Here is a 26,582-nt window from a genome sequence, read left to right on the forward strand (position 1 = left end):
GCACCTACCAAAGCCCTCTCTCTCTCAGTTTCCCAGTACCGGCACGGCACCTCTCCTCAACCCCTCTCCCTTCTCTGCCCCTATCTAGCTTAGACCTCTCGCCCAAACCTTCGAACAAGGTAATTCCGCTAAGCCCACTACGGCATAACTCTCTGCTTCTGCTCACAAGTACTCAAAAGGCAGAAAAGATCCCACGACGACCCTTATGACATTCCCCTACATCAGACACAGCAACGGTCTTGGCACAAGGTTCATGGTTCACTGTAGCCAAGCTAGGTCCAAATAGACGTCTAGACAGACAGACAGACAGACAGACAGACAGTAGTACCCATCACGGTGAATTCGTCGACATCAGCACCAGCCGTCTCAACGAGCCTGTCCGCAGCAAACTGCCTTCCATTCCAGTTCACCCTTGCCGTTCGTTCGTTGTGCCCCCCCGCCCGGTCCATCCATTCCAGATGATTATGCTTCACGTCAACGCTTAAACAGATCCCCCCCTCCTCCAAACCATGCTAACCCGGTGGCCTTCCTAGCCCGAATCCTAGCGGGACCGTCCTGGCCCTCCTCCGCCATGTCCTGATCCCCCCAAGGCAGTCAGCAAATTCCTCCCTGTTCGCCGGGAGATTCCTCCCCGTTAATCAACAAGACACCTCTCACAAACTGTCTCCGGGTAATGCAACGCTTGAAAATGTGGGTGATGACAATCATCCGCCATCGTGTACTGTGGGTCCTCTTTCGAGACAAATCGTGGTAGACAGATCGTGAGAAACAAAGAAACTTTTTTTCCTATGGTCTTTTCTCGACTTTTGCTTTCATCATGTCGGATTGATCCCAGTTCTATAATATTCCTGTCCCTTCCTGACATGTGGTATATGCTGTGTCCTTTCCCGTTTCAAAAAGTCGACGCGACCCCCGGGCATCAGGCCTCTCAGGGGCGGTGACGGTTATGCCCTTATTTCGCCGTCCCAATGAATAATCCCATGAACAAATGAAAAAAGTAGAAAGAAAAAAAAAGGTGTCCCGTTGGTATCCCTAGAAAAAAGCCTCGCATCCTTCAAGGAGAGCGGGTGAAGCGAAAGAAAAATAGTCGTAGACTACACCAGGAAGTTCTCCTTCATGCCAATAGTACGCCGCAGTCGAATGCCAAAGGGGGTATTGATAGCACATTAGATCCAAAAATTTGGGGCGCGCTGGGAATTCTGTCTTTTTGGGTTCGGCCGTGTCGTTTCGCCCCAGGGGGTACTCGAGGTCCCCCCGGGCATATGTCGTTAATTCTCTGTCGATACTGATACAAACTTGGGGAATAAAAAAGGAAACAAATTTATGCCAAGAAGCGAAGGTGGTGAGGCCTCAGCATGGTACAGAAGGGGCGCGGCCTTCAGCCGCCCTACGTCGCCTTCTCCATGCTGGACTTGGGGCTAACGTTGTTGGATCGAGTGCCAAACGTGTTGAAGACGCGTCCGACGCCACGGGACCTGCTGCTGGTGCCCGTGGATTCCAGGTCGTCGTTGTTGCTGAGCAGAACGGTCTGCACGGAGTCGATGTTGATGCGGCAGAAGAGCGTCGAGAAGAGGTACTGTTCGGCGTTGTGGTCAAACAGGGGCAGGGTGCGATAGCCGCGCTTGAGGCCGTTGAGCTTGGCCGTGTGCGTCGCCACGGGCTGGCGGTCGTTGTAGCTCTCGCCGTTGTGCGAGAGTTTGACCGACCAGCGAACAAAGATGAGTTCGGGGAACTTGGTCGTAACCTTGAAGGTGAACTTCTCATCGAAGATGGGGTTGAAGCCGTTGCCCGCCTTGATCTTGGTGCGGAACATGAGGGGCGTATCCGAAAGCGAGCCCTCGGCGTCTGTGTCCTTCTTGTCCCTCTTGTCGCTGGAGTGGAACACCTCCACCTCGACGTACGGGTCGACCGTCTTGTTATTGGGCATGCCGTTGGGGCGCATGAGCTGCTGGGCCGAGATGACATCAATGGTGAAGGTGACTTCCTGGCGTTCCCGGTGATGGCCCTCCCATCCGGGGGGCATCAACTTGATCTCGCGCAGCTCCTTGGGCTTCAGGACGTAGCCGGATCGGTCGGTGCCGCTCTCGAACATGGCCTGGTTGAGTTGCATGCCGAGATCGAACGTCTGCCAGTTGAGTGCGGCCATCTGCACGCCCTTGCGCCAGTAGCCGATCGGGTTAAAGTTGTTGGACGTGATTCGCGTGCGGTCGGGGTAGACGCGCATGAGGTACCGCATGTTGTGGAGCTGGATGGCTCTCTTCTCCTCCTTGGACCTGCTGTTCTTGTGGAAGCTCGACTCCATGAAGGAAAAGATGTGGTTGTACGCCTTGGCCTCGGTGGCGTCGAACCCACCAAACTTGAGGCCGGCACAGTACACACCCAAATCTCCCAGCACCTTGACCGTCTTGTTCGATGACCGTCTAGGGGGCATGCGCTCGCCCGCGCTGTCGTTGTCGCTCGTGCTGCTGCTCAGGGCGTCCTGGACCTCGCCCTCCGTGATGGTGTTCACACGGCTCTTACTAACGAGACGGCGGGACGAGTGGCTCGGGCTCAGAATGGGGCTCTGAGGCAGCGACTGCGAGGGGACGATGCTGTTATCCAGCTGAACCGGCTTGGGGTACGGGGAACTCAGGCTGTTACCGCGTCGGCGACCGGTCGACTCGGCCGGCTTGGTGGGCTCCGGGGGTGGCTGCGGGCGCTTGACCTTGATGAGCACTCGCTCCTTGAGCTGCTCGGGCGACGGGAACTTGTCCGAGGATGGATCCAGGGGGGCGGTGACGAGACGAGCGCCAAAGGTCTCCTTGATGATGCGAGCCATCTCGGCCTGTTGCGCCGGGTTGCAGTGAACCTCGAGGGAGATCCAGAGAGGGTACTTGGTCGCAATAAAGGCGTACTTGTTGATCGTGGTCATGGTCTCCTGGAAACTGATCGAAGTGGTGAGCGTGCGGCCGTGGTTCACCGTGGGGTTGCCATCGGGTCCATCCCAGCAGTCGACCTCCACACAACGGCAGCCGCGGACGAGCGCGGAGATGTAGCCTTCGACGCTCGAGAGACCAGCGACTTGTCGACCCATCAGGTAGGTGTTGTGAGAGCTGGAGATGAAGTACTCGTTCAACGGACGGTCGAGAGAATAGGTCTTGGGCTCCTTAATGACGGGCAGGTTGTAGGTCGATGTAAGATAGGCCGCAAAGGCGGCGTCGCCCATTCGTGGGCCTTCGCTCGTCCAGTCGGAATCTTTGGCGTGCTTGCGGGCCAGTCTGTTATACGCAGTCTCCCAGACCGTAGGGTCAGCTTCAACGTTTTCTCCCTGGACGTCGCGCAAAAACTTCTTGAACTCGTCGAGACTGAGGCCGGCTACTGGGTTAGCCGCGATCTGGTAGTAGATATGGCGAATGTCGTCACGCTGCTTCATCAAACCGACAAACTTTTGGAATTCGAAAAAGTTGAGGCGACGATTCCCGCGGCCGGTGCCGGTGCCAGTCGCCTGGTCAAACTTATCGGACAAATCCTGGTACGAGGCGTGAATGTGAAGATTCCGGCAGACACGCTGGACTCCCTCAAAGTCAATGTCACCGACGTCGAGAGACAACGTCTTCTCACCACTCTGCCTTGCCATCTCAGTGAGCCAGTAGTCGCGGATGGCTCGGTCGTTGAAGGCCATCAAGGACGCCATGAGATCTTGTCGGTGCTTGGAGATGGCCTCGAGCGTAGTCACCCAGTTGTGGAAGGTGCTCTCATCGTCGGCGACCAGGTGCATCATCTTGGTCTTTGACGTTTCGTGCACGACGTACATGATGGAGAACCAGCGGGCCTCTTCGGACTCCGGCACGCCATAGTCGAGACGGTACTGTCGAATATCGGAACCGGTCCTAATCTCCTTGATGTCGTCAATGTAGAGCCGCTTTCCCTTGGACTTATCCCAGGAGATCTTGGCGGCGTCGGGCTCCAGGACCAGGATGAAACGCTTCTTCCAGTTCTTCTTGGAGACCTTCCTAATCCAGGTGCCCTTGAGCAGCTGGAAGGGGATGACGGGGCCGGCGGTGGTGTTGGAAGGCGAGGTGGAGCCGGCCAGAGACGCGGTGGTGCTATTCGAGGACGACTCTCTGAGAGCCCCGTCAAGACCACCAATCAACGACCTGAGATCGTCCATCTCATCAATGATTTCATCGTCAGAGTCGCTATACGCGGCAAGGTCGGGCGGGGCCGTGTTGTTGCTGTCACTCCTCCGGCGGAGCATACCGGGGCCAACGCTGCCGTCACGGCTGTTTGGGGCAGCGGAAGATGTCCTGCGGCGGGTGAACCTTGCCGTGGCTCGGTTCGACAGACGCCGGATGATGTTGTTGCTTTTGCTGACGGCCTCTGACATGGCACTGGGGCTGCCCACCAAGGTCTGTCCGAGCGAGTTGTCACTCGTCTTCCTTGAGATGACGGACTCGGGCAGAGACCATGAGCCGGCCGAGAACTGGTCGTCCACAAGCTCACGGCCCCGGTGCTCAGGGGAAGCCTGGAGCGAGCTGTTGCTCGTCATGACGGCATTCTCTGGGGACATGACGGGCGAGCCCTGCTGCGAGCTGGAGGCCACGGAGGAGGCGCTTATTGCTGAAGCTGGTACTGTGAATTGTTGTTGCTGCTGTTGTAGGTGTTGTAGGTGAATGTTGGAGGGGATGTTTGTCTGTACATGGCTTGGACGTGTGCGCCTAAACTGAGTAGACTGAGGAGGCATGGTGGGAGGTTTGGAAAGGGGTAGAGGTGAGGGCAACTGAGTTGAAGTAGAAGTGGGAGACATGGTGAAAGTTCGTGGGGGTAGCCCTTCGCTACACGCGGGTTTGGAGAGGTCCCCGCGGCGAGATCCTAGGTGGATGATCTGGCGTTTTTATGAAGAAGTAGTAGTAGCTGCTTGAGACGGCATCCTTGGAGAGTGTGGTCGTGTGGAACGGCCCGTAGAGGGATAGAGAATGCGGGGGATGCGTGGGAGGAGGTCGATCCTGCGATATGAAGGTGGGCGTCCCACACACACGGGGCTGTCTGGCAGGCGGGCAAGGGTTCGGGTCCAGGAAGGAAGCAGCAGGCCGTGGGGAGAGGGTGATGATCTCTTTGCTGCAGAGTCGTGTAGGTCGCCGCGCGGTGCGATGCGATGCGGCGCACCAGAGGTCCTGACAGACCACACGGGTGGAAAAGTTATGGGCGGCGGTGGTTCGTACTGGTACACTGCAGGCGGACCAGCAGAGTGAATCAGGCGTAGGCGTAGAAGAGGTAGGCGTGGCAGGGCGGACGAGAGTAGGGTCGGACTGGGCCAATCGTGATGGCAGGTGTCCGTCGATTCGTCTTTTGGGAGTTCCGGCCTCTGGGTTTGGGGGTTGCTCGACAAAATGTGCGGGCCTGCGCAGTTGCTGCGATGGGCTCTCCAAGGCGAGGTGTGTGATGTGGCAGGTGTTGTATGCAAGTGACTGATTTGGGTCTATTTCCAGGTTGGGGTCGACGGGACCGACAGCATTGGCAAGCCGCTATGCAATGATCCCGCAGCGGATGCTCGTTCGTTTTTTTCGTGTCTTTCTTGACACCTTGCGTTCGCTTCTGGCAACTAGTTGCAGTCCTAGGTCGCGCAGGCTCGTGTCCGGCAAGAAGAATCCAACGTTGAATCGGGCGGGAGGTGGTTCGGCGCAACGAGAGAAAGTCTTGGGTGGTGGTGGTTCCTCGGGAGGGTGCGCACGGCGCAACAGTTGCAGATGAGTCAATGGGCAGATCCCTCGGGTCGAGTGCCGGGCGCGCAACTATTGAACACAATGAGTTGTCTGTTATTTTGTTTTTGGCAGGTTGACTTGTTTGGCGAGTGGTGCGGGTGATTGTGTGCGTGTGGTGAAGAAGAAGAAGGGTTGTGGTCTGTTGTTATGTAGTTGAGCAAAGCAGCAAAGGAGCGTTGCAGGTCAGACGTCGTTGGCAGTGGTGGTGGTGGTGACTGCGGGTGATGGTGGGTGTAGTAGTAGCAGCAGGAGCAGCGCGGTGCGGTGCGGTGCGGTGCGTGTGAGACTGACTGGGCTGGTAGAGGGTCAGGTCAAGACGGAAGGTGTGGTGGTGGTGGTGGCCAGTCAAGTCTTATGTGGGCGGGAGTGGTAGTTGGGGCCCGGGAAATTATGAGTAGACGGAGCGGGAAGGAGGCATAGCCAAGAGCTTTATTTTGGAGTAAGGGCAAAGGACCAGCACAAATAATGTCAGGGTCAGGAGAGAGAGAGAGAGGGTGAGGGTGGAAACGAAGGGAAACGAGCAAAAGAGTACGGGAGGACGGGGGGGGGGGTCAAGAGGTGTGTGTACGAATTGGAAGTACCTACCAAAGTATCTCCTTGAGGTGTACGGATACGCAAGAAGGTAAGGCCTGATCAGGTAGACAGACAGGCGTGTGTGGACTTGCGGACAGTGGTGCTGGGCAAGGTTGAGCAGGGTAGCAAGTAGAGAGAGTCAGAGAGAGAGAGACGAGAAAAGCCCCCCAGTGAAGGAAGGTAGAGACACCGAGGGGAGTATGGCGTAGAGTGACTTGACAGGGCTCCTTCAGAGAGCGAGCGACCGAGAGTGGGAGAGAGGGAGGAAAGTGTGGGAGACAGAGACTAAGAGAAGACTCAGTAACCTTAGAGAGACAGAGACAGAACAGGTACACACCTCTCTGGGCCAAAGAAGAGAGTGTGTGTGTGTGTGTGTTTGCAGGGAAGGCGTGAAAGTAAAACGGGAGCGAAGATGGGCTGCCCAGATGGATGGGTAGAAATAAAGTAGGCCACATGGGCATCATCAAGTATCTCCTCATACATGATAAGATGGCGAGATACATGGGTACAACGCACACGCCGGGCGGGAGGCAGAGGAGCGTGGATGGGCGCAGGAGTGTGGGCGCAGGGGCGTGTTGTACCTGATGGTGTAAGGCGAAAGAAGCCGGGGGGAGAGCCTGGGAGGGGAGAGGTACCTACAGAAATGGCCCATGGACAAGACAGACAGCAATGGTCAACCGTGAAGGGCCAAAGGTTTGTGGGTAATGAGGAGGACCGGACGAGGAATGCGAAAGAAGGATACGCGCACACGCGGGCCAAGTCCAAAGTGCAAGTTATGGTCAGGCATCTTGGCTGGCAAGGCACGGTATTTCTCAAGGCGTCTATTCCCTCTCTACAATTTCATTCCCCCTACTCTGTCCATACATTAGAACCTAAGCTGCCTTCCCAGACCTGTCTCTGTCAGGTCACTATATTGTGATGGAAGCGAAAGAGACAGACACAGACAGACAGCAAGAGAAAGGAAAGAAAAAAAAATAGTGAAAAGCGGAACACGAAAGGGCAAGAAAAGGTAAAGGCAAAATAGAGAGAAGGGAAATGGGAGGGCGAACGCTACGGACGGGGGCGTGAATTGGGAGACGGCACTAAGCTCTTCGAAGCATCTCAGTGGAAGCTATCCACAGAGATACGTATCTTTTCTGATCTTGAGGTGAGGTGCTGGTGCGGTACGTATCCCCAGGGTCAGCCCCACCATGTCCCGTCACTTTCGTCCATCCGTCACCGTGGAGTACCTGGAGGGCTGGTCTTTGCAGTGTCTAGCAGTGTCTCTCCTTTCTTCCGTGGCATCTCTCGTCATGTGTTTGTTATGTCTTCTCCGAACTGATTTCCCCCTTCTATTTTCCATTCTTCTCCTAAGATTGGACTCTCGAGAAAGCGGAGACACGAGGCTGGCCCGATGGCGAGACTGGACTGGCTGGGCTGCAATTGAGGGGCGGCCACGGAAGGGGGGGAAATGGGAGAGAGAGAGAGAAAGAGAGAGAAAAAAGTCACAGTCACGTAACCGTAGCGCACAGGGCCGAGATGGAGACGCTGGGCGTCACTTTGCAATCGCAGTTTGGATGGGACATCAAAAATGGGACATGAACGTCTCCTCCCCCAGTGGGGTACGTACCTGAGCTAGCTGGCGCCCCGGCCCTAGGACGACGTAAGGTATCCTCGTACCTTGGGACCTTGGGTGCTTGAGTACCTGACCAAGTACCTGGGGGAAGATGGAAGAGAAGAATCCAATCCCGACAGGGGGCAGCAGACTGGCAGGGAAAAGGCACGAAATTGAACAGAAGGGCTGCACCGCTGCAGGGCAGAAAGCTCGACAACCAGTGACACAGCCCGCATAGGTCCGTAAGAAATATATACCTACGCAGTGCTCCGTACTTATTACTGTGTATGTAGTGCAGCAAAAGGGCTCATGCGCAGAAGATGGGGAACTGGGCAGAATTCAGAAAAAAGGGAGTCTTTCGGGGATTAGCGTTCATAGGGGAGAGAGAGTAACAGGCCGAAAGACAGCAAGAGAAAGGGTGTGTCGTCATACAATACAGAAGCAAAAAATGGGGTGTGTCGTTAACATGACGAACAAATCATGGACGGACGGGGCCCTGGAGAAAAAAAAGACTGAGAGTGAAGGCGAAAAAGACAGGAGAGGGCAAGCAGGGAGACGCCGAAAGAGACGGGGGCCACCGGTCCTCCCACCAGCCCAAAAATACAGAAAACCCACGAAGACAGGACAAAAAAAAAACACATCAAAAAGAAGGGGCAACGCAACGGCAGAAAAATAAAATAAAAATAAAAACCTTCAGGAACATGGAGGACAAGACAGGGCCCACGACAGCCAGGGCAGACAGGGGACATGGCATTCTCTGCAAGTACGTACCTCTGCAATTCCCATGCTGCGTGCTGCGTATTCTCCCCCTTCCCGGGCTCCGTCATGTCATGGGCAGGCCACAAGCCGCAAAGCCGCAAGCCCGCACCCGCACCATGGGCTTCCGGGGAAACCCAAGGGAGGCCTGATGTAGAAGGAAAAAGAACGATTCCAATACCAGGAACCGCTGTTGCTCCGGCTCATGCTGGCTCTTCTCTGCCTGCTTGCTGCGCTGCTCTCTTCCCTCCTGAGGATACGCAGTATGGTAGGTAGGGATCAAGGTACCTCCAGGCGACGACAACCTCCAAGGTACCGTACCGGCCGGATACAACGCCATGTGCACCGCTCTCGTCCAGAACAGGGGTCCCGCTGGCATGGAAAAGGAGGGAGGGTGTGCGAGATGGATGACTCCTCTCTGTCTCTGTCGCTGTTGCTGTCTCTCCCACACGCAGTTGGAATGTCTTGTGCGTCGCCCGAGACCACCGTCCGGGGACAAGTCAGAAGCAACTGCCCACGCCAAACCCCAACGCCAGCACTCAACACACGCGCCAGACCGGGCCCATGTCCCTCATCCCCCAGGGCCCAAAGTCCTCAAGTGGCTCTCTCTCTCTCTCTCTCTGTCTCGCCTGTGGCACAGTCGTCCGCTGCGCATCTCGCCATGTTTCCACCTCATTTGCCCCCTCAGGGGCTGCGTGCGTATTGTTTCCGATGTCTCGTCCTTTATTTTCTTGTATTGCCTCGCCCGTTGGATCATCAATGGCACCCCGTTTGACGAAACAATCTCCTCGTCCCGTCTTTGGTAATCTTGAATTCTTCCTCCCGGGCAGCAGGATTTTAGCACACACCCACGCGCCACAGGCAAGAATAACCTCGATGGCTGCCTTGTCTTGTACTCCCGGGTCCATACTGCAGGATGAAGTATGGCATGGCAGCATTCCCGCCTTACGTTGGCCTTGTCGGATCCTGCCAGCTCTGCCCTGTCTTGTGCAACCATCAACATGACTGCGGCTGCTGCTGCGGTGTATATCCATGTCGAGGCCAGCATTGGCGGCGCCATGCTATCGCACTTTCAACTTGACATGCAAAAGATGACGGCAGCCAACGATGCACTCATCCGGGTCCTGCGAGACTCGAAACTTGCGCCTTCCTTGCCAACAAAAAGGTTGTCGTCTTCCGTGCGGCGTGCGGCGGTGGTCTCGGCGGACGACGCGGTATACCTCGGCGCCTGGCTCGCTGTGAAATGAGCAAGGTGGGATCAAGTACCACCAAAGCTATATACTGTTGAGGCGACAAGTACCTGCGTCCGCCGTCGCGCGTTGGAAAAAGCCCGGTCTGGGGAGATGAAAGCCAATGCTCGGGCATCTCAACAAGGCTCTACAAGTAGGGACCACAGAGTCGGGTAAAAGGGCCAACGTGCCGAGTTGGTCAGATACATTCGCGATGCAGTGCCATAACGCATCTGTACAGAAATAGGTACCGTCAGTACGCAGGCAATCGATGGCAGCGATGATGCCTTGCTCGACGGCCAGAGCTTGCCGTCCAAGAAACCAGTCGTCGACAGCATCAACAGGTACCGTCGGTGACGAAAGGGCCTGTGAGGTCAGTCTGACATGATGATCCCATGTTTGTCGTCCGCTAAAACTAGGTGCCGAGGAACCGTAATTGGTGTCTTGTTTCCCCCAGACTCTATTACGTCGACGCCCTTTCTGCACGCGCCATGGCATGCCGCAATGTCGCTTTGATGCGTTGTGCTCTGTAGAGCCCAGTGCTCGCCATTGCTTGCCCGTACCGCCCTATCTCGACCGCCGTTGCATCGCGCCCTGGGCTTCGGTGACGATGCGTTAATGCGATACGTGTCACCCAATTTCCCAGTCTTTCTTGCTGGCTCGTCACCCATTCAGGAAGTGTGTTTCTCGTCTGATTTTGGCATTTGCTCTCGCGTGCCGAATCTCCGCCCTTCCGCCGTAGGCCTCATCCTCGTCGTCCCAGCGTCTCTGCCTTTTGTCATGTCCAGCTGACCTCAACCTTTCTCCAGCTGTTACAAAAGTCAAAATGTACGCAACTTTGCCCTTTGATTCGACCATCAAGGGATTTGCTCATTTCGACACAGGATCGGCGGTTGATTGTTGCTCATCAACAGTCCAAGAACCTGGTAGACCCGGTTGCATTCCAACGTTGGACGTCGCCGATGGCTCAATGTTGATCTTGCTTGTTGCTGCTCGCAGCCTGTCCTCTTCAGACGCAGCGAGCGGTCATCGCTGGCTTCCTGCGAGCAGTGCACGCATTCCGCACCGGAGATATTCAGCTGGCCTGCACCACCCGCACTTGGACGGCGTGGTCAGCCGGTCGTCGCATGCGGCCGTGGGGGCGTGAGTGACATCTTGCGTACCCAAGGCATACTGAGCTGTCGTTATCGAAGCCGACATCGAGGTACCTCGTCCACAGCGTTGATAACGCTCTTCTTCTTGTGACTGGCCATCTTCTCCATCCTTGAACCATTCCATCGTGATCCTGAGATACTTCGTACGCAAACCGGGAGCCGTTGGGCAAGGATGCTCCTCCGAAAGCGCCGCAACCAGTCGAGGTGACTCCCTTATGCTCAGCGGTGACCCACGCCTCCCATCTTTCGGTGTACCGGGGATGCCTCATTACCTCAGCACGCATTTGCTCTTCCCCACCACATTGTTCCTGTCCGGATCAAACGTCTGGGTGTAACGCTTCCAAGGTGAGCACCGGAAAGCAAAGAGGTTGCCTACAATGGTCTTCCAGCAGGGTACACCCTTCGGCGCTTGCTCCGGACTGACGCTGCCTTCCCCGTAGTGCTTTTGGGCCCTCAACCCCATAGTATGGAAGCGTCGGGACTAAAGTCGCGGGAAAGACGGAAGAGACTCCTGCAGACTAGTTTTCTTGTCGCTCAAGGAGTTTTCGTCGTCTCAGTGTCCCAGAGGGCAATTGCTATAGTCTCGACGTTCGCCCCTACAGCTCTGAATTTGCCGCCAACGGAGGAAACCCGAGACCTTGAGACGACCAAGCAGAACTCTAATTGTCCACTTGTGTTGCATCCTGTGGCGGTAGCGTGTGGCTGGTCATCGCAGACCGTGGGCACACGGCCAAAGACGCACCATCAAGAAATGAATAAGGGCCTTGATCATCTGAGAGTCCGAGTGGCTATCGAGCCGTTTGATTGGTGTCCCCTTTGCCTTCAAACCAAGCTCGTCCTCGACTCCCTCGACCAAAGATAGCAACGATTGCTTAACGTAGACCCTGACTTGCCCCGTTGCGAGACGGTGAGACCTGATCAACAGAGCCGCTCCAGGGGTGCCATCTTGTGTGGTTGTTTGGGTGTGGCTTCCGGGGCTGCCTGTATGGGATTCCACCGATCAACATGGACGTTACGGGAATTTAGACAGGAGATCGCTGTCCACTGGCGCTAGTGGGTAGCGGTCGCAGGGTTGGGCTGTTTTTGCTTTATCCTCTCCCATCAGCTCCCATTCCTTTTGTAAGTCACGACCTAAGTACCTTATTATTAAAGAAAGTTAATTCTTTCTAAGTTATAAGTATAAGAATATAGTTTTAATAAACCCCCCGACGGAGCAATCCGCCGGGGCCGTACCGTATATTACGTATTAGGGAAAACTAGGTATATTGCGCTCCATACCTAACTACTAATCAAAACAGCAGTCAACCGACTCGACCGTTGTCTTCCTTTCATCAACTCCCGACCTTCCCCCGCCCGTCTAGAGGGCGAGCTACACCTACTCTAATACATATAAGACCTCCTAGTACTAGCCTGCGTAAGCGGCTAGATCCCGTATTATATACTCCTTCTTATTAAGGGTTAGGGGGCCCCTTATATATTCCCTTATATTTATAATATAACCTATATCAGAGGGATTTCTAGCTCTATAAAGTATAATTTCTAAGCTAGCGTTAATATATTAAATCTTAACGTCCGTATTAGCCCGGCTATTTACGGCGTTCGTATTATTACCTAGCTAAATTCTATATTATTAAAAAGTACTTTACTAATCCTTAAGCATATTTACGTTAATTATAATAGCTATAGCGTCGAGCTAGCTAAAAAGGGCACCTAGCCCGAGAGGGGTAGACTTATTAATAGGCATTTTTAGTTCTAACTTATTAATTACTAACTATATACTAAGAGAGTAGGTTCTTATTAAAGTAGTATTTTAACTAGCTAACCTTTTAACTAGTTATCTAACTAGCTATTTAGGTAGTAGTTTATATATTAATAGGTTTATTTAATAGATTTATTTAGTAAATTTATTTAATTTAAATAGAGAGTAGCTTTAGGCGATATTAGAAGCGATAAGGATAAAAAGAATTTTTATAAGCTCTAGTATAAGTAATAAATATTAGCTTATTTAGCCCTTTTTTTAGAAACCTCTACGTTATTATTAAAATTTAGAACCTTTGCGGTTAAAGAAGGCTACCTCTAACTATTATAGCTAATTATTATAGCTAATTATTATGGCTAACCTCTACCGTTAACCTTTTTAGCTAGCACTACCGCAGGGTAGCTTACTTATTCCGAATTATATAGCGGTTTTCGTATTAAAATTATTATATTACGTTAAGCGCGTACTTAGGGCATATTATGCGTATTATATAGTTAAAAAGTGTACCGTATTATATAATTTTTTTTAAAAGCGTGATCCCGTTAAGGTCGATCTTTTGTGCTTATAAAGCCGGAAAAAAACCACTATATAGTTTTAATAAAATAATATAGTACTTACTTAGTACTTAAATTAAGATACTTTTTTAAACTTGTTATAAAAAAAAGATAATTATATCATTAATTACTTATTATCGAGGTCTATAAGTAGTATTATAGTTTTAATTATAATAGTTTTATTTATAATAAATAAAAAGTCTAATTATAAGTCCTTTAAAAGCCTTTTTTTAAAAGCTATAAGAGCCTCTAAGTTAAGTTAAAATACTTATTAAGATATTAATAACTAAACTAATTTTATAATAATAACTTTAATAAAAGACTTAGTAAATAATATTAAAAGCTTTATTAATATTAAGTACGATTTATAAAATATAATAACGTAGCTATAGAGTATTATTAATATATTTTATATTAAAAAGGGTATTATTAATATTAATAAAATAAATAGGGCCGTATTAATATAATACCTCGGCTTTTTTTTATAATTTAAAAATAATTACTTTAAATAGTATTAAAAGTTTATTAAAAAGCTCTCTTAAGTATTCTAGTATATTTATTATTATTTTTATAATAATAAGATTTTTAATACTTATATATAAAAGTAAGTTATTTATTTTTAAATAATAATATTAGCTTATTAATAAGCTATTAAAACTGCGATTTTAGCGATCTTTTAATGAGGGAGAGGATAAAATAAAGAAAAAAATAAGTAATTTATAAAAAGGGTTAAGGTTAAATAGTGCGGAATTTAAGGGTAGGGTAGCGTCTATATATATTGCGGTAATCCTTCAGTAATGCAAAACGATGGAGTTAAATAGTGTTGTGAGTCACGACCGTTTCTGTCTATTCTACTGTTTGGGAGGTTGAAAGAAGAGAGTATTTCTTGATGCGTCGACGGCCTTTGATGTTCAACCGACCCCATGGTTGTTGATGCTGCGAGAACAGGGGTGGTTTTAGTTGCAGCTCCTCAATCCGCCCTGTTGGGACTGCTCTGACTGTCGGGCACTCTCTCTATCTTGGCTTCATTTGAAAGTGATCCATCACTATGGTTAGCAGTCGCCCGGCCGCTGTGTGATCTGGGTGTACTGGACCGCGGCGCAATGCGTACGGAAACTTGCCAGCAAACCGGCTGAGCCCCGTGGTCCAAATACAGACGAGAGGATGCGTGCGGGAAAGACCCCAAATTTTCCTGGCTTTGCTGTGTCTACATTGCCATCCCAACCCTCATCCTTGGCGAATATTCATCATGAGTGACGTGGCGTCCAAGGTAGATTCAACGGCTGGCTGACATGAAGTCAAAGTCGTTCAACGTCGGGACGTTATCACGCAATCAGTCATTCGTCAAGACATCTACGGATGCGGCGGGTTGAGTTGGACAGTAATTTACTGCCACATCAAGGCTGCGCAATTCCTCCGTCACGGTCACTCGTTCTCGGTCAGATGCAGCCGGAACCGTGAGGGGAGACGTGCGGCTTGGTACAGCACGTCGTCGGCGATATTGCGATTTGCTCGAGTGTCTTGCAGCATAAGAGCCGAACTGCAATCTTGGTAGGGAACCGTGGTTGCGCAGGAATGCGAGTTGTGGGGTAGGTAGCATCGCACAGGGAACCCGGGCAAGGGAGGTTCGTTCTGACTCTGCTCTACTCACAGTGCTCAAACGTTGGTAATGAGAAAGCAACGGCAGAGATTTCTCTGTCGTTCATTCTGAGGGCCTCGTGTGGTGCTGCCGCTATCAACGATCTTGGTGCGGAAGCCACTGTCGAAGGGGGTTCGATGACTAGATCAGGGCAAGCCACACACTCTTGGTGACGGACCGCCACCATCAAGGATGATCAGCACGCGCTGCTTGACAGTCCGGCTGGCCGCGGAGGCGGCGCCGAAGCCATTGGGGCCAAAGACAAAAAAAAGTTGGCGAGCTTAGTATCCGCAGAAATCGTCATACTGCGTTTGCGTACCCGGCCTGCGACTATTGTCTCGTTTGCCTCAGCACGACCTTGGCTGGATAACAATATCAGCTCCCTCTCTGCACCGAAGGCGGCTGTTCGGATCTCAAGCGAGAGCTGGGCAAGCAATTGGCAATTGTGCTAATTTTGAGGAGCTCTGGGCGTGTCTCTGATGGCATTCTTCGAATCAAAACTTGGCCAGCGTAGCAGAAGGAGGGGGGTGTGGCTATCCGAGCCGGTGCTCCTATTTCAACGGGTAAAGATGTGGTTGAAGGACCATTGCGAATGGTGCAAGTACCCGTCCAGTACAGTACTTTGCGCTGCCTCAAACATTGAAGCCCGCTTTGCCCAGCGAAACCATTCCGCATCAGAATGGCTTGAATGGCCAAACTGAGGTCGAGGAGGGAAAACACAGGCGCGGTGGAGATGAGACTTGACAGGTCCCGTCAGATGGCTGACTGTATGTCGTTTTGTCTTTGCCCGTACCTCTTCTAAATTTGCATCGTGTTGCTGATGCGAGGGGTGGTTAGTGGCTGGTCGACCCCCCGCCACACCCAACTCCGCAAACCTGACCTTGTGAGTAGCACTGTCGAGATGAGACTTGAGGGGAACGTCCTTCCGTGGGCACCACCAATAACGCAACGGAGCTGCAGCATCGCATCTGGGGACTACCATATGCAGCCTTGCCCGCGGCCCCCTGCTCACCACGCAACTCCGCATCATCGGCGCCGGATGGGCGTCACCTGAGCAGAGGGGATTGGCCAGCTGGCGCTCGATGACTCCTGCGAGGGCGGGTACACACATCTCGCAGCAAATCTGCTGTTTCTGATCCGCTGCTGGATTCTGTTGCGTTGCTGGCGTGTCTGAGGCGCGTCTTGGTTACCCTGCCCTGATGCGATGCGACGACCAAGACACGTTGGCTGTGCTGTGAAAAGGATAGCCAACGAGCTGGCCGCCGAACCTGGTCCTCCTGCAGATGACTGTCTGGCGCTGTCGTCCTTCACTGCCTCGTGTCTTGAGCCTTGGCTGCGCTCACCTCCAATAAGCATAACGCAGAGGTCAACGAGAAACTGTCCACCAGCCGAACGCAAAAGGTGTTGAGCGCAAGCTACGGCGCTAGCACCACGTCCGTCGGGCTCCTATGCGGCGGGCATGTCTTGCTAGTCCCGGGGGACCGACCAACTGGCCGCTGCGGGGTTCAAGAAACCGCGGGCTACCAGGGTCGTGGTTGAGGAATGCCGAGTTTCTCCCCAACTTGCATTTTTGGCTGGATGGACGCTGAGAAGTGCATCACACCGACATTTGCTTTTCGCGGACGAGGCAGGTCATGTGGTGGTTTCTATCAACGTGCCTAAGCAGCCATTTGCCCGTGCAGCACGATGGTATGCAGCAATCAGTCGCTTGGCGATGAGAACGCGGCCCGATGGTCTTGACTCCAATGGATGAGCTAGCAAGCGCTGTCGTGCCCCAATCTCCAAGCCGTCGACAAGTCGGCAGATACATTGCTGCGCGATGCAGCCAACGCCAGCGTCATGTATGTCATTGCCTGCGTATGCCAAACGTGCGATAAGGATGAGACGAACGCGGGTTAGACCGGGTGTCAATGGCATAGTGTAAGCATGCGATTGTGCTATATCCTGCTGAGCCGGTAACCGTCTTTTCCGATCAACCGCCCAGCCGCCAGGTGACGAAAACCCACCCGGCCGAAGAGTGATAGCCGCCGGATGGCTCCCTTAGTTGCGAATGATATTGCGAACGACAATAGCTGAACTCCCTGTCTGTGTTGCATTTGGGCAGGCCTGTCGACTCGCTGCTCTTTTTGTCCATTTATTCTCCATTGTTCGTGTTTGATGCGCAGACTGACGTTGCGTCCAACATGTCAGCCGGCCACGTTGAAGTCAATCGGCCGAGGCGACCCCTGACGGGGCCACCCATCTGCCTGGGCCTCTCACGTCCCTGAGCGCAAACAACGAGTCGTCTCGCACAGCGGACCGGGTGTCGGAGTCATTCAATTTTGAGCCTCGTCCTCTCCCGTTGTTAGGGGTCCTAGTCTTGTGCGATTTTGTGGACTTGGAGCGTGACCGGAACATGGCGGTGGTGTCTCATGGAGGCTCGGAGTTTGTCTCCGTACCCAAGGGTCGGAACCGGTAGACTGCTCCCGTGCCTGGTTGTCCCTTATTTGGCGCCGAGACAGAGGGCCGGCTCAGTCAGGTACGCGTGGTCGAAGCATGGGACTGATAGGTACGGTGAGAGAAGGAGGGTCAATACGGCAGAGATCCGGGAGGGCGTGATGCGCCGATCTTGTCTGTGAAAGTCGATATTGTTGAAGAAGAGCAACGCCGTTCAAGGTGTGCGGTCAGACGGGGGTCGAAGCTGGTTGGTCGATTCCCTGGTCATGCTCTTTAGGCCCCTGCAATGGGTGCTGCTCACCGCCGCCGCGTTGGGAACAGAGCCTCTCGAATTGTAACTTTGTGCCTCGCACAGCGGTGACCACACCGGCGGTAAAGAGCGTGGGATGTGATCAAACGCCTCCGGCAATGATGCCTTGGTCGACAACAGGATAGGAGCAGGCGAGTGATGGAACAGTCACACCACAGGGGCGGAAATAGCGTCGAGGGCCGAGGAAAAGCAGTCATCGTTGGGCTCCCATTGGGTGCGGCCCCCTGGAGTGACGTAGTTTTCTCGAAGCCGGTTCGAAGGTTGAAGACGCGTCGAAGGGGCATACAAGAACCCCAATCCCGGCCAGGGACAAGCTGCGGCGGACAAGGGGGAACAAAGAAAAGGGCACAAAGGCCAAAGGGGATCCGCAATCTGGGCCAGTGGTTTCTGGGTATCCGGTGCTGAGGAGAATCCTGGGCCCCCGAAGCAAGCAGCAAGCAAGCAGCCCTGCGCTGCACCGAACCGCTGCCGAAGGGGGTCCCTCCCCACGTCGGGCTGGTGGTCGAGGGTCCCTTGTCGATGGATGGTGTTTCGTTCTTGGGGTGCCGTCATCACGGTTGGGACTTGGAGGTTGCAATTTTGGAGAGGGAGGATGGTGGGTCGAGTGATTACCTAAAGCTGTCTTATCTAAGCATATACGTACTTGGGAACCTGAAGGAAGCAGCAAGTTCGGTATACGTACACTAGCAACGGGTCGAACGAATTTAGCAACCGCTAACTCCAGAAGTTCAGAGAACCCCTCCTTCCCGCCTCTACACCCAGCTTCAAAGTGCGTCGGACTTCACATCACTCTTGGTTGGTCCCGACGAGATGCCTTGATCCAAAGAAGGCTCTGTGTAATGTTTCCCCCGTGGATGGGGATGGGGATGGGAACGAGACGGCAGTCCCTTTCCCGCCCACTCGGCGCGGTACGATGCGAGCGGTGTGGTGTCTTTCTTCCATTGGTCTGTGAGCAGCAACCATCGCGACTTTTGAGATTGAGAATCGCACCTTGCAAGCGCAGACACCAGACGAGAGGGTGACGGCGGCGCCGAAGTTGCCCATCTCGACGGCAGGGGTAAGCAATTGGGCTATCGACATGGGACTACGAATATTGGGGGGGGGCACGCAAGAGAAGGAGAAACCCAACCCAACGTCTTTGCTCGTGTCGCAACAATCACTTCAGGACCTTGGGCTCTGTTTCTGAGGGCCATTGCTCCCGTACCCTAGTCTCTACTGTCAAAGTACGCAGTCGACCGCAGTCAGAAAAAATTCCAAAATGGGGTCACGAGGGCCTTTCCCAAACACAACCACGTTCCCCGGTCGCCTCACCCAAGCAGACGCTGTCACACTTTTCGACTACTCGCTCTTTTACTCTCTTTCTACGACAAATCGGATGCCGACAAGGCAGCAAATCTCCCGCCCTCCTGAGGTGCTATTCTCCCGATCCCTCCGTCTGCTTGGCCAAACGCGCACACGCTCGTACAGAGAGTACACCCATTCTTCTCCCTCGACCCAATCGCCAGGGTAGGGGACGAGGGGGGTGGCATATCGTATCTCTGAATCGAGGCCATGAACCCCCCTGCTCTAATCCAAATATCCCATTCCGCCCGTCTAGTTGGATAGTCACCGCTCGACACTCTGCCACACGCGCTGACTTGTCTTGCGACCTCGTTTCTTCGGCGCTGTCGGGGGCTGCTCACATGGGCTCAGAATGCACCTTGCACATCGGGCCCAGGCAGAGGGAGAGGAATGGGAAGGTATCATGGCCTGCGGATGGTCGTCCATTTGTCACCCTGGTCTTTGACCACAAAAGTCATCACTCGCCCCCAAGTCTAATCCAATCCGCGCCATGCCATGCCATGCCATGCCATGCGATGTTGCTTCGCAGCTTCAGTCTTCCCCCCTTTGAGAAGAAGCGAGTCCGACGAGATTGCCCACGCGCCAGCGGGAGAGGCCCAGCCCGAGGGTGTCGTTTGACAACTCTCTCCGGCGTGTTAGTCGGGACGATGATGCCCGAGAAAATGGCGCGGTACTCACTTCCCGTTCGCCCTTTGGACCGCTCCAGATCAACACTGCTGGCATTTTGGGGGCGACAGCCGCTGCAAAGTCGACTGGAATCATGCTCTCGAGCCGAACAGTCTTTGAATCCTCACGGCCGGATGGTCAGACGGGAAATGTCGCTATCGCCATGTTGTCCTTTCACCAGAAGCACACGCCCACCCGTATGGCATAAGGCCACCTTGGATTGTCCATGGAGAGACAGGCCTTGACAGCTGAGGTGCGCGCCATCTTCATCTCCTCTGTCGCAGCTCGGGCAGTCTGGGGTCTCACATTGCGAGTATCCCCTTTGCGGCTCGGCGCTTGCCCCATGCCACTGGGGCTGCCCTAAGCGGAGCAGGCATTCTACTTAAACTTTTTGCCTTTTTTGTTTTCTTTCTTCCATTTTTGGGCCGATTTGGAGATATTTCTTGTGCTACGGAGCATCTCACACTTGGCCCCGTCTCACCGCCAGCCGCCAGCGCCATGTCTGATGTGGGGGATGGTCCATGGACGACACACGTGCTTCTCCCCTGGGCTTTTGACACGGCGCTACTGGCAAGCCTCGAGGAGATACACACATGTCCTCGGAAGTTGCCAGGCTGTGCCGCTCAGAATCTACCAACCGCAACCGTGGAAATGCTGGAGCCTGGAGAGATGGAGTTGCGCCAAAGCCCGCGGATACGGATACAGTCTCATCGGTTGCTACCAAGGAACTCCGGCCCCCTCGGCCTTCTTCTAGTATTCGTACCCGCAGTCTCCACGGAGTACAGTGCGCTATAGTCTGTACAGTAATCTCCATCCATGAATGGAGTTGTGGGCTGGTCCGCATAGAGACCGTTTACGCTTTTGCTACACACGCGGTGGACACGGACCGGTATTGACTTTCCCAAGAACTCAAAGGGCCCTGGGCTCATTCTACCGCGTGACATTACACAATCTACCATGGCACGATTGTGTGAATCTGAGCTGGCGACAAGACAGTTTCATCCGCCCGTTGCCAAGAATGACGGCAGCATAAACCCGCAAGCAAAGTGACCAGTTGTGAGGCAAAAAAACGACTCCGGTTAATGGCCGCAAACCCGGCGGGGAGGTGGCTTGTTGGGAAGAGTCGAGCACCAACGAGCAACTCCGAGTTCCTGTTTCTTCTGCCCTATTCACAGACTCCCAGGCCCGTCATTGTCTCGGGCTGTCGACCCGCGTTTACTCCAGTTTGCCGTGGGCTAACCTCATTCCGACGGACGATCCCTCGCGTGGCCGAGGCCAAGGCGGCCATGCTGTCGTCTTTGCTGGCCACATTGGGGCGACGTCTCCGTTCCTCACGATGCCGACTTGCCGTACCAAGCCTTGTGGTTCTCGCAAGAGCCAAGGTAATCTGGAGGCATGGTCGCGCGGGTGCAGCCCGTAGCCCGCTTGCCCACCATCTCGCTTCTGCCGCCACTTACAGTCTTGACCTAGGAGTTGCGAGGGACTGCACGGCTCACTCGCCGTCATCAGCGTCGGTACGGAGGACGAGCGGGCTTCCACGTCTTCCATTGTCTGGTTTTGTTCGGCGCCCTGCCCGACTCAGTAGTCAGGACCCTACCCTGGACAGATAGGTATAGCGCTTCTTTGATCATTTCGCCCGTTGAGTTCCCTCCCCCGGCTCGTCTCGTATCATCAGCCGCAGCCGCCCAGCATGACAACCGTACCCGCGCATACCCTAATCTTATAGTGCCTGTCTACGAGGAATCAGATACAACACCAGACCGGGCCACAGCCGACACAAGCACAATAGCTCTGCCTGCGCAGGATAATCGGCATCCCTGTACATATCGCAGCCTGGCCGGTTAGGGTATATAGAGGCACTTTTGGCATGCGCCGTTGCGAAAGCCAAGCTTTCCAGTCCTGCCTTGCTGTTTCTTGGCACGTGTTGCGGCGGGCGAGAAAGAAAGCGGTGTCTCTTCTCTCTCTGCTGTCGACTCTCAGACCTCGTTGTGTTCCCCACGCAGGATATCACTCTCTCGAGGGAACCAACAAGGGGGGAACTCTGTTCAGCTAGCTAGCTTTTTTGCTGATCGTAACCAGCGAGGAACTCGGCGGCGACGACAGTGACACGAGGCTGCATTCTCGCCGAGTGCAATCTCAATCTCCTGTCAGCTGACCCTAGACAATCTGATATATTTTGCGAATCAATTTTTTGATCCTGGACGTTTCACGCGCGCGGGCCGAATCCACCACCCATCAAAGAGGCTTCGGAAAGATTGAGATTTGAGTCAAGAGACGAAGGACCGGTCGGTGGACAAGAGAAACAGAGACACTGGTTGACTGCATCGCACGATGGACGGCGGATTCGAGTGGTTCCCGAACGCCCTTTGATTCGGTTGCCTTACAGGACCAGCAGCAAGGCAGATGCCTGTTCCGTGACAGCAAACAAGAACGAACAACAACAGCTATCCAACGCAATGTGTAGTGGATTTGCATGTCTCGCACTGACGGCTGAGGGTCGTCTTGTCCGGCTTGCTTTGAACGATCGGCGCGCATTGAGCATGATGACCAACACTTTTGCTCATCTCGCGAGTGGGTTGAGGAGGTTCCCTCCGAGGACGGATACTTTTGGTTCTTCTCCCTCGAGTCCCATCTACGGAGCCACCAGTCGCGGAAGGCCTGGTACCCTTATTCTGAGTCGAGTCGGGCTCTACAAAGGCTCCATCGCAGTGTTTCCACTTGGCTGCCAAGCCCGGCCTCTCGTCTCATTGCTCGCTGTGGCTCTTTGATAGTGCTTCCTTGTTGTTTTTTCGTATCCGACCGTTTCCTTACAGTATACCTAATAATCGCCAAAGGTTAAGTCTCGTATGCGGCTTACTGATCTTCTTTCTTACTGTGTAGTAAGCTCGCATCTTATCTGGATGGGTTGGTTCCAGGGTCCCCATAGTTCAGCTGCCCAAGGCTCAAGGCGCGAAAATTCTCCCCCTGTTTGTGACTCGCCATTGGGGTTTGTCGTAACGGTTGGCTGGAGGTACCTCTTGTGCCTCTTGGACGCATAGCCAAACCCTCAGCATTGAAATTGATTCCAGGGGCCCTGCCCTGTCAGACCGATAATTCGGAATGTTTGCTCGCATCATTGTTGGTAGTCGTCCCGGTTCCTGGCTGTTCTTTTCCCGGCGCAGTTCCCAGCCATTGCCTCATGGGGAAACAGGTTGTTCCGATCAGGCACGCCCAAGGACAGCAAGCACGGTGTCCCGGAGGCCGGTGCCTTCTTTCCCAAGTTCCCAGTGCCAGTTGCGCACCTTGACAGCCTGACACCACAGACAATGGAAGGTCCAGTGTCCCGGTTCCTTCCTTGCAAGTTTGCTGGGTACTTGGTCAGGTACTTCGTCTCCATCGCATGGATCCGATGCTTTCTCCCGACGGAGCCTCACTAAAAAGCAACAACATGAACTCGAACATGCCGTGCCCCATGTGCGTGTGGACTAGAAGGAAACATGCCAGTTCAATGACTTCACCCATGACGCCAAAGCAACGCGACATCAACATCACTGGCCGGTACATCCCAGGCTGCTTCCACTCTTGGATCTCGTCACAGCAGCCGGAACCTGGGTCTCTGCCCGGAGACGCACTGGAAATAGCTTCTTCTTCCAACCTGCAACGTTCCTCCAGCCCATCCTGACGCCACATGCAGCTCAACCACGCGTGGCCCCCAAAAAGTGATACCGCGGGGTTATCCTACTCAAGACTTGGCCGTCGACTGCCTCACCAGCTCACGTCGTCGACGTGACATGCTTCGCCTGCGCTCCTCAACAGTGTCAGACGCAGTGATTCAGATGGCTGCCGGCATAACGTCCCACAAAGTACGGAGAGCACCAATATGCGTCAGGCAACCTCCACACTCGTTTGGCCAACGCATCCATGCTACAAATCCCACCCATCCTGACCTCCGCTGCTCGCACACACACTACTGAGAATCACTGAATTGGGCGCGGGAGACGACCTTGACCATGCATCACAGCACCCATCTCGAGAAGGGCTGCCGGCTGGAGAAAGACCCAGTCGGCCTATCGGGATGCCACCGTATCCTTGAGCGACGCACCTTAGGTCTCGCGCGCAAATCGCAATCTTCAGCTTGCCCTGGTCGCCAGGCGGGGAGGGGAGTCATCTCGAGAATTCTGGCCACCCCAGCAGGCTACGGGGTACTCTCTCTTTTTTTGTCTAGGCGACCAGGCGAGCAACGAGCCCACTGCGATTGCTACGGCTTCAAACACATTGTTCAGCAAAGGTGGTGCTTTTTTGCCCTCGCTGATGAGATCGGCCATGCTCCTTAATCTGACCGACGTTGTACGGATGCAAGCTCGCACATCGCTTGCGGGAAGGCCCGCCGTCTGCTTACTCCGGACAGCGAAGGGCGGGACATGGCCTGCCACAAGCAGCGATAGTTGGGCAGTCACATCACAATCAAGCCATCGGACGGCTCTCTGGCCAGCTTTGGTTGCACATCGAACGGGACCGACATTGCGATGCACGTCTTGTCTGCGCTTCACTCCGTACCGTCTCCTTGGTGTCTTTGGGAAATGTGCGCACCTCGATTCATGATGCGACGCCGTCACCTTGTCAGACACACCCGCCTGCAGGCTCGTCGCATGTCTCTGATCGCTGGCATGTCACTGGCAGCCCCTTTGGCCGAGCAAACAACACCAAGACCGAGGGGATGCCGCCATATCCTCATCGGCATTGCAATTTGCTGCCACCAAAGCAAGAACAAGACGCGATACTCGCGCGCGAGAGCCAAACAAACACTTCTTGACATTGTCCAGCTACCGAAAAAGATCAAACGAACCCGTCCCTGTCAGATCATTCCGGCTTGAGCCTCCGGAGAGGGATGATCCCTTCAGATAGTTCCGCTTCCCAACCACACGGTGGTGTCTGCGCAGGATTATTCGCAGTGGGGCCATTCTCTTTGTCTTTGGTTTTCTCCATCTTCTCTCTAGGATACCATGACAACAGTCGCCCATATCACGATGCGACCACAATGAGGAGATGTCTGTGGGGGGTCACGATTGACTGTAATCTTTGCGCTTGCAGGCCAACATGGCGAAATGCAGCGAGACGTAAACGTCACGCAAGTCGTGCCTCTGATAACGAGAGCTTGTGGGGGGACAGCACGATACGGCTGGTATCGGAGACTCGTCCATTGTGCTCAACGGAGAACGCGGGTAGCGTTAATTGAGAAAGAGGATCGTCTGGGGGGGACCGCCCCAGCTGCATGATCCTGCAGGGACGACAGTGGGCATCTTGGAAGTTCGTCGTGGGATCTTCACCTGCGAGGTCGAGTCATCACTGCAGGGCAGCACGCCAAAGCATCTCATAGGACCACCGTGGATCCCGACGCAGCACCATTCGCGCGGGTCGACTACAGCTGATGGTGAGCACTCGGATAGCCCCAATCTCGGCGGCTGGCGTTCTTTGACTAGAAAATTACATGCACCTCGACGGTATTCTGTTCCTTCGATTCAACCCGTCTTTGAGGAGTACGATGAGCGCATGGTCGCATGGGTCGTTGGACGGAGAAGGATGGACGACGTTTCATACGCGCCAAATTGTCTTGACTGGACGACTTGCCCGATTAGGACTCGAGATGAGGCACCAGCCTGTCAGAACGCTCGCAACGCCAACCCCCTGTGTTGCTCCGGAGTTCGTCTCGGACTGCTCGGGCGTCGTACTGACACAGCAATGAGCAGTGGCATCGTGCCAATTTTCCCCCTTTTCTTGCACCTCGGCGGAAATTTGCCCCTGGCCTTCGAGTTTGCTTCCTTTTTTCCATGGGCGAACTCTATTTGATCACTTCGCATGGACCTCGCTGCACATCATTGTGCGTTTGGGCATGGGTGGCACGGCGCAAGTTCTCACCCTCAATAGGGAGTCGTCAACATTGTGGGGATTGAGCACATTGCGACTACTCACTGGAAACAGCTGCCTGTCTTTGATCTTCTGTCCGTACGGATGCCTCTCAATGGCTCCATCCGCCATGGGAAAATAGGATGGCCATGGAGTCGTTTCAACTGTCGCAGCACTTCCATGATCATCGCAGTTTGGCAACGGCTTGTGACTGACACGGCGACTGGCACAGACACGCGCCTTGTGCTCAAAGTTTGGTCGATCCTTTGGGCTGTGCCTGACTTCCCCAGATTTTATTGCGCCGAGCAAGCAAATCCTCGCACACTGCGCGTCGTTCCGATGTTCCTCTGCATTGTTGTCTCGTTGTTTGCCTTCTATTCTAGTCCGAGTGCATAGGGAAGAATCAAGGGGTGTTCCGGCTTTTCGGCCATATGACAAACACTTTCGCATAGAGGAGCTGCATGGTTCATCGCTTGAAGCCCAAAATCTTCTTTTCGGCGGGCGCTGGAGTCACAGTTAAAGCGTCCGCGGATGCGCCCCGGGAAATCCTTTGTGAGAGAACAAATGGCACCCGCTCGCGAACCGCCAGCCTGCGTCTCACTTATTGCGACCCGGGCAGCCGGGTTGACGGGAAGTTCAGACAGTGACCCTTACCACGGCACGACCGAGTCCCGACAAACAGCGACGAAACCTCCGTGAGGTATCTGGCATCACTTTGCCGATCCACGGTGGCTGTTTTTCTCCAGCCTCCAGGAATAGATGCTGCCCAGTGGCGGCCTACGGATGCACGTCTCACATAGAGTGCGGTTGGTGGCTCCTAAGCGATCGCAATGACACGATGCAAACGCAGGGCCAGAATGAACTTTAGCAACTTTGATTATGGCCAAGGGTCACTGGATCAGGTTCGGGCATATGCTTGACACTGTCACGATATAAACAACTGGGGG

At 53.8% G+C, this 26,582-nt stretch overlaps 8 protein-coding genes across 8 annotated transcripts; 4 read left to right on the plus strand and 4 right to left on the minus strand.

Annotated features, from left to right (window-relative positions):
* Positions 1–1,387: 1,387 nt before the first annotated feature.
* Positions 1,388–4,786, minus strand: CLUP02_07715 (phosphatidylinositol-specific phospholipase C; the record flags this gene model as incomplete). Its single annotated transcript, XM_049286708.1, has 1 exon — positions 1,388–4,786. One exon carries the CDS (start codon positions 4,784–4,786, stop codon positions 1,388–1,390), a length of 3,399 nt encoding a protein of 1,132 aa, XP_049143851.1.
* Positions 4,787–9,203: 4,417 nt separating this feature from the next.
* Positions 9,204–9,698, minus strand: CLUP02_07716 (uncharacterized protein; the record flags this gene model as incomplete). Its single annotated transcript, XM_049286709.1, has 1 exon — positions 9,204–9,698. The coding sequence occupies one exon, from the start codon at positions 9,696–9,698 to the stop codon at positions 9,204–9,206; it is 495 nt and encodes a 164-aa protein (XP_049143852.1).
* Positions 9,666–9,911, plus strand: CLUP02_07717 (uncharacterized protein; the record flags this gene model as incomplete). Its single annotated transcript, XM_049286710.1, has 1 exon — positions 9,666–9,911. One exon carries the CDS (start codon positions 9,666–9,668, stop codon positions 9,909–9,911), a length of 246 nt encoding a protein of 81 aa, XP_049143853.1.
* A 6,114-nt stretch (positions 9,912–16,025) lies between these two features.
* Positions 16,026–16,635, minus strand: CLUP02_07718 (uncharacterized protein; the record flags this gene model as incomplete). Its single annotated transcript, XM_049286711.1, has 2 exons — positions 16,026–16,445; positions 16,603–16,635. The coding sequence occupies 2 exons, from the start codon at positions 16,633–16,635 to the stop codon at positions 16,026–16,028; spliced, it is 453 nt and encodes a 150-aa protein (XP_049143854.1).
* A 1,257-nt stretch (positions 16,636–17,892) lies between these two features.
* Positions 17,893–18,297, minus strand: CLUP02_07719 (uncharacterized protein; the record flags this gene model as incomplete). The annotated part of the gene is made up of 1 exon (XM_049286712.1): positions 17,893–18,297. One exon carries the CDS (start codon positions 18,295–18,297, stop codon positions 17,893–17,895), a length of 405 nt encoding a protein of 134 aa, XP_049143855.1.
* A 706-nt stretch (positions 18,298–19,003) lies between these two features.
* CLUP02_07720 (uncharacterized protein) lies at positions 19,004–20,116 on the plus strand (the record flags this gene model as incomplete). Its single annotated transcript, XM_049286713.1, has 5 exons — positions 19,004–19,251; positions 19,343–19,539; positions 19,616–19,693; positions 19,746–19,949; positions 20,001–20,116. The coding sequence occupies 5 exons, from the start codon at positions 19,004–19,006 to the stop codon at positions 20,114–20,116; spliced, it is 843 nt and encodes a 280-aa protein (XP_049143856.1).
* Positions 20,117–20,345: 229 nt separating this feature from the next.
* Positions 20,346–23,705, plus strand: CLUP02_07721 (uncharacterized protein; the record flags this gene model as incomplete). Its single annotated transcript, XM_049286714.1, has 14 exons — positions 20,346–20,531; positions 20,599–20,798; positions 20,881–21,159; positions 21,223–21,306; positions 21,363–21,571; positions 21,637–21,673; positions 21,733–21,795; positions 21,832–21,898; positions 22,059–22,256; positions 22,325–22,413; positions 22,668–22,722; positions 22,878–23,108; positions 23,221–23,450; positions 23,504–23,705. The coding sequence occupies 14 exons, from the start codon at positions 20,346–20,348 to the stop codon at positions 23,703–23,705; spliced, it is 2,130 nt and encodes a 709-aa protein (XP_049143857.1).
* Positions 23,706–23,741: 36 nt separating this feature from the next.
* CLUP02_07722 (uncharacterized protein) lies at positions 23,742–26,555 on the plus strand (the record flags this gene model as incomplete). Its single annotated transcript, XM_049286715.1, has 11 exons — positions 23,742–23,874; positions 23,957–24,120; positions 24,177–24,585; positions 24,633–24,779; positions 24,843–24,953; positions 25,016–25,420; positions 25,479–25,609; positions 25,657–25,992; positions 26,088–26,278; positions 26,318–26,404; positions 26,486–26,555. The coding sequence occupies 11 exons, from the start codon at positions 23,742–23,744 to the stop codon at positions 26,553–26,555; spliced, it is 2,184 nt and encodes a 727-aa protein (XP_049143858.1).
* Between the last annotated feature and the right edge of the window lie 27 nt (positions 26,556–26,582).

The sequence above is a fragment of the Colletotrichum lupini genome, chromosome 4 (genome assembly GCF_023278565.1).
Source record: "Colletotrichum lupini chromosome 4, complete sequence".
Classification (NCBI taxonomy): domain Eukaryota; kingdom Fungi; phylum Ascomycota; class Sordariomycetes; order Glomerellales; family Glomerellaceae; genus Colletotrichum; species Colletotrichum lupini.